The sequence below is a fragment of the Citrus sinensis genome, chromosome 8 (assembly GCF_022201045.2).
Source record: "Citrus sinensis cultivar Valencia sweet orange chromosome 8, DVS_A1.0, whole genome shotgun sequence".
NCBI lineage: Eukaryota > Viridiplantae > Streptophyta > Magnoliopsida > Sapindales > Rutaceae > Citrus > Citrus sinensis.
This window is the reverse complement of record NC_068563.1, coordinates 15028924-15037992: the sequence shown is the minus strand read 5'-3', so window position 1 is coordinate 15037992 and position 9069 is coordinate 15028924. Positions and strand designations below refer to the sequence as shown.

The window sequence follows — 9069 nt, the reverse complement described above, 5'->3', positions numbered from 1 at the left end:
ACTTTTACAGATGCTTGATACTGATTTCATCCGAAGATCACTAAAGGATTCAAAGTGTTTGAAACATTTCAGTCACTACAACGTAAATTGTATATTTAACCCAAAAAAAACTACAAAAGTTCAGTGTGTCGATCAAGTGCCGGTTGTCAAGAATTTTTGAAATCTTCATATGGGCGTCAGATCTATAATACTATCAATCGTCAGCCTGGGCTTAAGATGTATAATATTAACATCCATCAGCCTACCTCAAGCTATGACATTATGTGTCAATCGATCACATATGAAACTATTATCATGCCTAGAATCAGAATTCGCTCTCCCAGAGGAATTCCCTCATTATGTTGATTTGATTAACATGGTGGTTAGATGTTTGGAAGCAGTTGCTCTGATGAAACAGATACATCACAAACAAACTTTCAAAGGAACGATAACATTTCTAATGCAAAATGAAGTTTGCCAACTTAGATAAACTGGGAAATGAGGGATATGCCATACACCTACAAGCATCACGAGCCGAAGGTCCTTGTTCCATAAAGTAGATAATGTAGCAGATAAGCTAGCAGCGTACTATGTTATATTTCCAGATGCACTGGGGGCAAACTAATAGTGAAAATTCCTAACAAATGAAGTTATACAAAACCCCTGCCTACATTTGCATGAGCAAGCACCCCTCCCATTTTGAGTTCCTGTCACCACAAGGCAGATGTGGTAGAGGAGGAAATGAGGGGGGAAGAAAAAGTCTAAACAGAACTTAGATCTGGTATATGGGTGCAGGCACACAAGTGAGAAGCTTTCGGATGGACTTTTGGATGCTTTCAGATGGACTTGCACATGAATCACCCCTTCTAGTCCTGGCCAAAAATAAAATATGCATCACTACTGGAACCTCTTGCAACAGAAGCCAGAAACTTCCAGCTTATGAAGCAAATGAAAATAAACCGGCATAATTTGCGACAAATAAAAATATTGGAATCAAGTTCTAAATCAATTGCCAGATGTCATTACTGTGCATACTCCCATGATCGGTCACTACCATTTCACAACAAGATATATATCAAAGTCATGCACATGTGACTGTAACCCTAAGAAAAATGACACTGGTATCACAATATAAGAATTTAGAATAGTACAAATTATTTGTGCAACCTTGTCAATGATGAATAATGGATAGTCGAAAACTCAATGCAGCTAGAGGTAATGAAAAGTAGTAGGTAAAGAAATGACTTTGACATAAGCAAGAGACAACAGTGAGGTCAAGTCATGCCCATGTGGATGAAAAAGATCCAAGTTACACCCATTCATTAATCATCCTCAGTCATGCCCATGTGGATGAAAAAGATCCAAGTTACACCCATTCATTACTCATCCTCAAACGAGACAAACATTAACAGATGAAAATTTATAGGTGGAACTAGGAGAATCAGGTCTTAAGTACTGAAGTAACATGAAGCCGTTCGCATTGGTTTCAACTGTTGTCAATAAATTGCCGCTTCAATTAATTTTTAACCAAGCCAATTTCAAGTAAGTACAAAAGTGGCTGAGCAACCCAGACGAGACAGAAAATATGAACAACCTCTCAAAATATATTTACCGATCTGGACTGCATTCAAAAACCTCCAACTACAAGTTGACCAAGTAGAGGAAAAATGACACATCAACACATTTCTGGCATGATTTAAACCGAAACAGCAAAGGTGATCTGCTCAATTTCATCCCTATGGCTAATGTGTCCACGGGGGAAGAAAGCGGTGCCTAATTACTTCCATAACTGAAACCTAAATGTTACGTTACCATACAGAAACTCTCACTAAGCACACAGTCAGTACAACAGAACTAACATCTTGAACAACAAACAATAACAGAAAAAATGTCACTTAGTCGCAGTTTTATCATAGAGCATGGGCATTATTTACCTCATGACACGCATAGAGAAGAAAAAAGGAGTGAGAATATAAGAACACAAATAATGTTGTTTGAATCCCAATAAGATAATAGAATGATACCTGTTCCATCGCAGCAAGTTCATCATTCTTCTGGTTTTCCACATTGTTTGGTTCAACATCAGCCTCATTTTCAACGTCAGGTACCATTTTCTCATCATTTTCTTTCACATCCTTGCTGCCAGAATCATAGTCCGGAATTTTCAAATCTGCAGGAAGCTGACCTGACTTCAGAACCTGCCATGTATAAGCCAGGCAAGGAAAGTTAACTGTTAATTTCAAGCTCAATCAGTGGAAATAAAAAATTCCAAACTTCAAAAAGGCACATTTTCCAACTAAACAAAAGCACCTCTTCAAGTCTTGCAACCTCTTCAAGTGTCTGAGAATTCACAATAGCAGCCTGCATAACAATAAAACCATAATTCAAAAAAATATAGCTCAACATATTTTTCTTTTCTTTTTCTTCCTTTTTGAGCACTACTCAATGTATCTCAGGCATACACTCAGCAGCTAAATTAGTTTGATATTTTAGGTTGGATGATCTTTTGAGAATAAAAGAGTTAGGTATTAAGGCTCAAAAATATTGTGTATGTAAAAATAAGGGCTTGTCTGTGTCAAGAAATTATTATATTTCTCAAAATGTGTAATATAAAGGGTAATGTTCACTCATATATGATTTATTTATGAATTTTCTAATGTTCACTCATATATACCTAACTCTTCATCAATCTAATTCTTGCATGATTTCAGTCAACAACATAATTTCTACCCTTTGACACGAAAAAAGAAAAAAAAAAAAAAGACCAGTACACTTCCTAAAATAACTTTTTTCTGCAAGGCAGTGCAACCTTTTAATTCAACGGTCCAAAATATATCCTTTTCTTTACATTAAACTGATCTTAGAAAAAGCATCAGAGATCTCAAAACGAGGTTTGAAAAGCAATGGTTACCAATAACTGCTTCTCCCAAAAAGACGATACAAGATTGTAGAATAGATTATGCAAAGAACATAAGAATTTGTTGGCCATGAGTTCTAGTGACTCAGCACTAATGGAGAATACTTTCACTTTCAGGTAAGGAAACAAGGCTGAAATTCTTAGGAAATATGTTGCTTCATCTCTCTTTGGATTATATGAACATAAATAAGCTAGATCTTATATTTAGGAGAAAAGACTAGACAACATGGACAGGGTAGAATTTGATCTTTTCTTTGCTTTGGGTCAGCTAGAAACGAGCTTCAAGTACCTTCTTTTCTTCATTCACCTCAACTGGCAAGAAGTTTGATGTAACTTATCTAGAAGTTCAGCTAACCACTGCTGTGGGTGGTTGTTCATTGCAGATTACAAGCATTGGTTGTTTTAGATTTTTTTTTTTTGTTTTTTCCATATGATTTTGGCTTCCCCTCTCTACGATCTTTAGCTTTCTTTGAGGATTTATATCATTAATATATCTGTGTGTGTGTGTGCATGTGTCTCTCTCTTTATATATATATATATAGTGCTTTAAAAATTATAAGGAAAAAATTTCTGAGATACTCTTAACTTTGTTCAGTCGCTATCTTTATTTCTTGGTTTTACAGCCTTGATCTACAAAGCAGAGCTGCTAAAATGTCTTTTCGCATATGTAATAAAAGCTGGTATGGCATGCCAATAAAGCCTAGAACTAGGAGTCTTTTCATCATCCTAACATTTTTTAAAATGTTAGATATCATTACATCCTTATGCCTAGTTAATTAAATCATCTGATTTCCAACCTTTTGGAAAGTCCCAGCATCGTCTACATGCATTTAAACCTCAGGAAAAGAATACCGTTGACTACTTATACTGCAATAAACAGAATACCTTGATGGCTATAATCTGCTCAGGAGTGGGGGCAACCACTTTTGGAGTTTGTTGTTCCTCTTCTTCTGAAACATTCGGAACCTCAACTGGCATCAATGTCTTCATAGATTCCTTCTTAGCCTCCTCTTCCATTTCTTCTGAGGCAAACAGACTTGCTGCTTCCATTCTTTCCTATAAACAAGAATTACGAACACTGAAAATGAATGTATTTGATACTTGCAAATAGAAGTTTAGAATGTCTGAATAATAATTTTCTATTTTATACTCTTCAAGAATTTCATCACACCTATGAAATAAAACCATCATCACAATACAATGCATTGTGCCGAAGCCCCTTCATCTTATTTAAGAAGCTAGTTGTAACTTAAGTAAACAGTCATGGATGAAATTAATCAAACATATACAAAAACAAAAACACTAGTGAACTTCAAGTCCCATAGATATGGTTCTTTTTACTTCGTATAAGAAATTGACCAAAAATTAAGAATGATAAAAATACAAAATATAATGCAAATCCACATGTCATCTAGAGAAAGAGTTCTGTGAGATATCAATGTTACAAAGGCTGAGCCAGACTATATATCCCAAAACAGAAAACAAATCCATAAAACACAAGAATTGCAGCTAAACCAAGACTAAAAACATGTTATTCTGTTTTAAGATTCATTACTCAGCAAGCATCCTGCCTAACAGAATGCCAAGGGCTAATGAAATAGTAATTTAACTCTTAGAATTTTGTAATGAAGTGGCTCCTCTAATGACTATTGATTATTTTTCCTCCCTATATTTTCACAGAAGATAATTAATCAAAATTTACATTTACTACTGGATGGGCATACATCTGTGTACAAAAAAGATGATTATCAAAAAAGCATATAAAAAATGCCATCTTGAGAACTCACCTAGCATGTGCAAGAAACATATACCCAGAATACTTCAAATTTCCCTTAAAATGTTACACGCTTATAGTGGAGACCTTTTTTCTTCTCTCTTTACAAATAAAGGTTCATTTTTTAGTTAAATTGGGTAAAAATGTATTTACTTTAAGAGGAATGAATTTAAGATGTTTGCACAAGCATCTAAATTCCTTTAGAAACCTATATTTTGTCGATAATAAACCACCACAGGCAAGAGATATTAGTGACAAAATAAACAACATATATGTATAATTTGTAGGGGGTAATCAAATGGCCTCATTCATCACCTTGTTTTTCACCTTCTTGAAATCCAAAACACGGAGAGATTTCAGCTTGTGAATCACATACAACCGATAATTGGGCTTTTTGGTGATGCTATTGTCCAATAAACTAAGGAACTGCAACTTTGGAAGGGATGTTAGAGGATCAATCTCCACTAGATTGACAAGCCTGTTGTTTGTCAAAACCAAAGTGTGTAATTTTGGCAAGAACTCTGCAAAAGAAAGCAATCTAAATATAAATATAGTGTACTTCTCAAAGAACAGTACAAGAAAAAAAATGAAGCATTCTAAAATATTTACCTACCTCCAATGTTGGGATTAATACGAGTAATTCTATTGTTATTTATAATCAAAGTGCCCAAACGATTAAGATGGGGCATGTTCTCAAGCTTGACAATCTCATTGTCCGACAAATCAATGGTATCAAATTGATCCTGCCAAAAATCCATAGGAAAGGGTAAGAATTGTTAAATTGCACCTCATAGCATCAAAGTGAGTGAAAGGCACCCAATATCTATAATATCTTAAAAATGAAACAAATAGTAAATATCCAATACCAAATTATTTGTTGGTTGGTTGTTGCTAAATATTAACTAAGCTAGCATGCGAGAAATAACACTGACCTCAGTGGCGCCCAAGTTTTCAATCACAGCAATTTTATTACCTGCAATAAGAGAAGAAAAATATAAAAGAATGGATAAAATTTCTATATAAATCAAGAAAATTAAAGAATGAAGCAAATCAATAGAAGATGGTGAAACCTCGAAGATCCAACTCGCGCTCCTTAATGGCATTGAAGAAATGAGGGCTCTTCCAAATCAAGTCGGCAGTCAGTCTCACCATTGTTTTTTAAATCTTCTACTGATCCACCAATTTCACTGCAATGATAGGGTGACTTTAGGGTGTAAGTGTCGAAGATGGCCTTAGTAGATTGAATGGGGCTCGCAAAGAGCCTTAGAGTGCTATTTATGTATCCGATAAAAAGATTTTGGTATTTTACTAGCTGTGAAAAATAAGCAAAAAAGCAAGAGTGATGATAAATCTACGCTATTATGGATCTAAATGGAAAGTATCCTAATCTTGATGGAATGATTGTAAATAAGAATAAATAAAGATTAAAATGGAAGAAGCCAAAGTACAGAAGTAAGAGAACGCATTTTAGGGGCGGGCATATCAGGTTTTGCTTCGGGTTGTTTGGTTTACAACCCGCTTGAATTGGAAAATTCAACTCAATTGGTTCGAAACGCAACCCAGAACCGGTTTGGATAGAAGTTCTGGATTGGTTCAATTGAAAAATTGGGTCTAAATTTCGGTTTGGGTTGCAATTCAATTTACAACCTATTCCAAAATTCAATTCAGTTTCAAAATGAGTCAAATACCAGCCCCGCTCAATGATGCAAGAATGAAAACAAAAGTGAATACCAGCTACCAAACATCCTCAAAATCACAAAAATGATTAATAACCCATCTCCATAAAAGCATCTCCAAGTAACAAACATATATAGTAGATTAATAAACCATCACGATCAACACTCAAAATAACAAAGATTACAATGTTAAGAAACGAAATCAACAACAATACTAACAGCCATTATACAAAAGAAAATCGAACAGTTTCAGTGTCAGTAACACCTCTTACCCATGCCCAACACAAGATTGAATTACAAACAGCCATTCATTCTCTGTTTGGAATCGCATGTATAACTTTACCTTGTGCCGCTGACAATGGCGAACGAAGCCGGAGGCAGGAACGATAGAGACGACAGCAGCTGGAACGAGGAAAAAATCAAGAACGGCTAGAAGCTGTAGCTCCGTTACACTTGAACGGAAGTGACGGCAGCGGCAGTGTAGCCGTGGGCGTTTGATAACTTAGGGTTAGAGAAACTAGGCCGTGGCCGTGGCCGTGGTTTAGCGGCGGCAACAGCTGCGGCGTAGGCGTGGGTAGAGTGAATGTATTGTTCTCTCTCTTTCACAATAGAGAAGAAGAAGTCAAGAAAGAGAAGGGGAAATGGGGGATTAGGGATTGCATTCTGATTTTATACCCTATCACTTTTTTAAATTAGAAACAAAAACAGATCGGTTTATAAATTTGAATCCAATAGGATTTTAGGCGTTAAAGCGAACCAAACGTCGACTCCAGCTTTTTATTGCAGGTCTTTTATTCATATGTATGTTAAAATAATTTTCGCAACAATGTTTTTAGAACGTAACATTTATAATATTTTGGGGCCTTTGCTAGTATACACGCATCTGATAGATGCAAAGCAAAAACAAAAAATAAAATAAAAGGAGCTCTTTGTATATTTGGCAGCCAAACAGTATGAAATTAAAAAAAAAGTAAATGCCCCCTAAATGAATAAAATAATATTATAATGTATATAATATATATAATAATTACATTTAATTAAATAGATAGAATATAAAATAACATAATAATATCATATTTAATAATTGTAATTTCAAGTTTGATGGTATTATTTTCATGTTCATAATACTTGAATATACGTAATTAAATCATTGCAGGTTTATGATTCTAAGTTTCATGTTTTACGGAAATAAGTTTCAAGTTAGTATTACTTACATGTTTAATGATCGTTACGTCAATATTAATAGTAAGTGTTTTATATTTAATATACTGTGATTTGTGTGATTTTTATTATTGCAAGTTTGTGGTCTTATGTTTCATGTTTATTACACAAATTTTTAGATTAGCATTGCTTTCATGTCTAATGGTTGACTATTCAAGATTAATGGCTACTTTCTCAGATAATTATCAATGATTCAAGTGTGCAATAAGAGGTTTCATGTTCAATGACTAATATTGTCTTATTTAATGGTAAGTAATTTCAGTTTATCATTAGTTTCATGTTCAATGTTCAAATTTTATGTTTAATGCTCGTAGTTTTGGTTAGGGGTGGGCAAATAACTCAACCCAGCTCGAAAAAATTTGAATTTGGATTAGATCAGATTACTTACCCAATCTGATCAAGTAATATTTTACCTAACTAATCAGATAGTGATCCCATCGGTTTAAACCTGATCCGATCCGAAAATTCAATTAGGTTGGGTTTAATAAAAAAATTAAAACATACCAACTAAACTTAAATTACCTAATTGCTATCAACACACACACACACCATATACGTAGACTAGACACAGTGTGCGCGCACACACAAAAAAAAATGTAACACACAGCCACACACATTTGTGGATGTCGACGCCAACTACCTACTACTTAGAAGGTAGAAGAGAAGAATAGAAAGAGAATAAATGTAAAGTAGTACATTGGAAGGTGTTCAATTACATTCGATATGACTTAAGAGAAATCACATTTCCATCATCGTTTCTTGATCTTCCTCACATAAAAAAACCCCGCAAATTGAATCAACACGAGTGTTAGCTGGTAAATAATCCCACTTTTCACTTTCTTCATTGATCTTCGTTTTTAAATAAATAAAAATTAAAACAAAATCTTTTGGGTAAAGGTGTTGAAGGAGGCATCAAGGCTTTAAGAGGCGAGGTAGGTGAGTGATATTGGGTCGGATCTTTGGCTGAGTGATTTTAAGAAGGATAGTGATGATGTGAATGTGAGTGAAGTTGCCAATGAAACTACTACTAAACCCAAGAAATCCTCAGTGCTTGAAGATCATGGTGAGATTTCTTTCTTAATTTTGATTAGTGATTATTTAAGCTAGACTATGTTATTATTATTCACGTCTTTAGTTACTTTATTTTTTTATTACTTTAGTTACTTTATTTTATTATTGCATTGCAAGTGGAGTTTGTGTTAATTTCTGATGTTCATTCCATGAGTTATATAATAATAATTAATTAAAAATTTTAGCGGTGGTTGCCAAAAGAGAAATGGAGACATAAAGAGTAACATTCCACATAGATAGCGAGAGAGTTTCTGGACTAGTTTATAAGCTTTAGGCTCTCCTATCTAAGTAGACGCATATCGGATTGTAAAATCTAATAACAAAATCCTAACGAGCTTTATCCCCAAAGTGGATAATATTTACTTGGTTGTTGGGATTGGACTGTTACAATTGGTATCAAGCCGACTTGGTAGCTGGGATCAGACTGTTAC

General features: G+C 34.5%; 1 protein-coding gene across 1 annotated transcript; it reads right to left on the bottom strand.

The window, feature by feature from the left end:
* Positions 1 to 433: 433 nt before the first annotated feature.
* LOC102619436 (U2 small nuclear ribonucleoprotein A') lies at positions 434 to 7153 on the bottom strand. The gene is made up of 9 exons (XM_006487603.4): positions 6690 to 7153; positions 5741 to 5857; positions 5603 to 5643; positions 5284 to 5413; positions 4986 to 5191; positions 3782 to 3952; positions 2290 to 2340; positions 2004 to 2177; positions 434 to 851 (listed from the first exon to the last, which is right to left on the bottom strand). Exons 2-9 carry the CDS (start codon positions 5820 to 5822, stop codon positions 846 to 848), a joined length of 861 nt encoding a protein of 286 aa, XP_006487666.2. The 5' UTR covers positions 5823 to 5857; positions 6690 to 7153; the 3' UTR covers positions 434 to 845.
* Between the last annotated feature and the right edge of the window lie 1916 nt (positions 7154 to 9069).

Excerpts from the sequence above, each read along its gene's own strand:
- LOC102619436 (XM_006487603.4), bottom strand. The coding sequence starts at position 5,822 with ATGGTGAGACTGACTGCCGACTTGATTTGGAAGAGCCCTCATTTCTTC. Across the intron at positions 5,414-5,602 it reads AAAACTTGGGCGCCACTGAG|GATCAATTTGATACCATTGA; the intron begins GTCAGTGTTATT and ends GATTTTTGGCAG. Across the intron at positions 3,953-4,985 it reads TCAAGAAGGTGAAAAACAAG|GAAAGAATGGAAGCAGCAAG; the intron begins GTGATGAATGAG and ends TCTTGTTTATAG.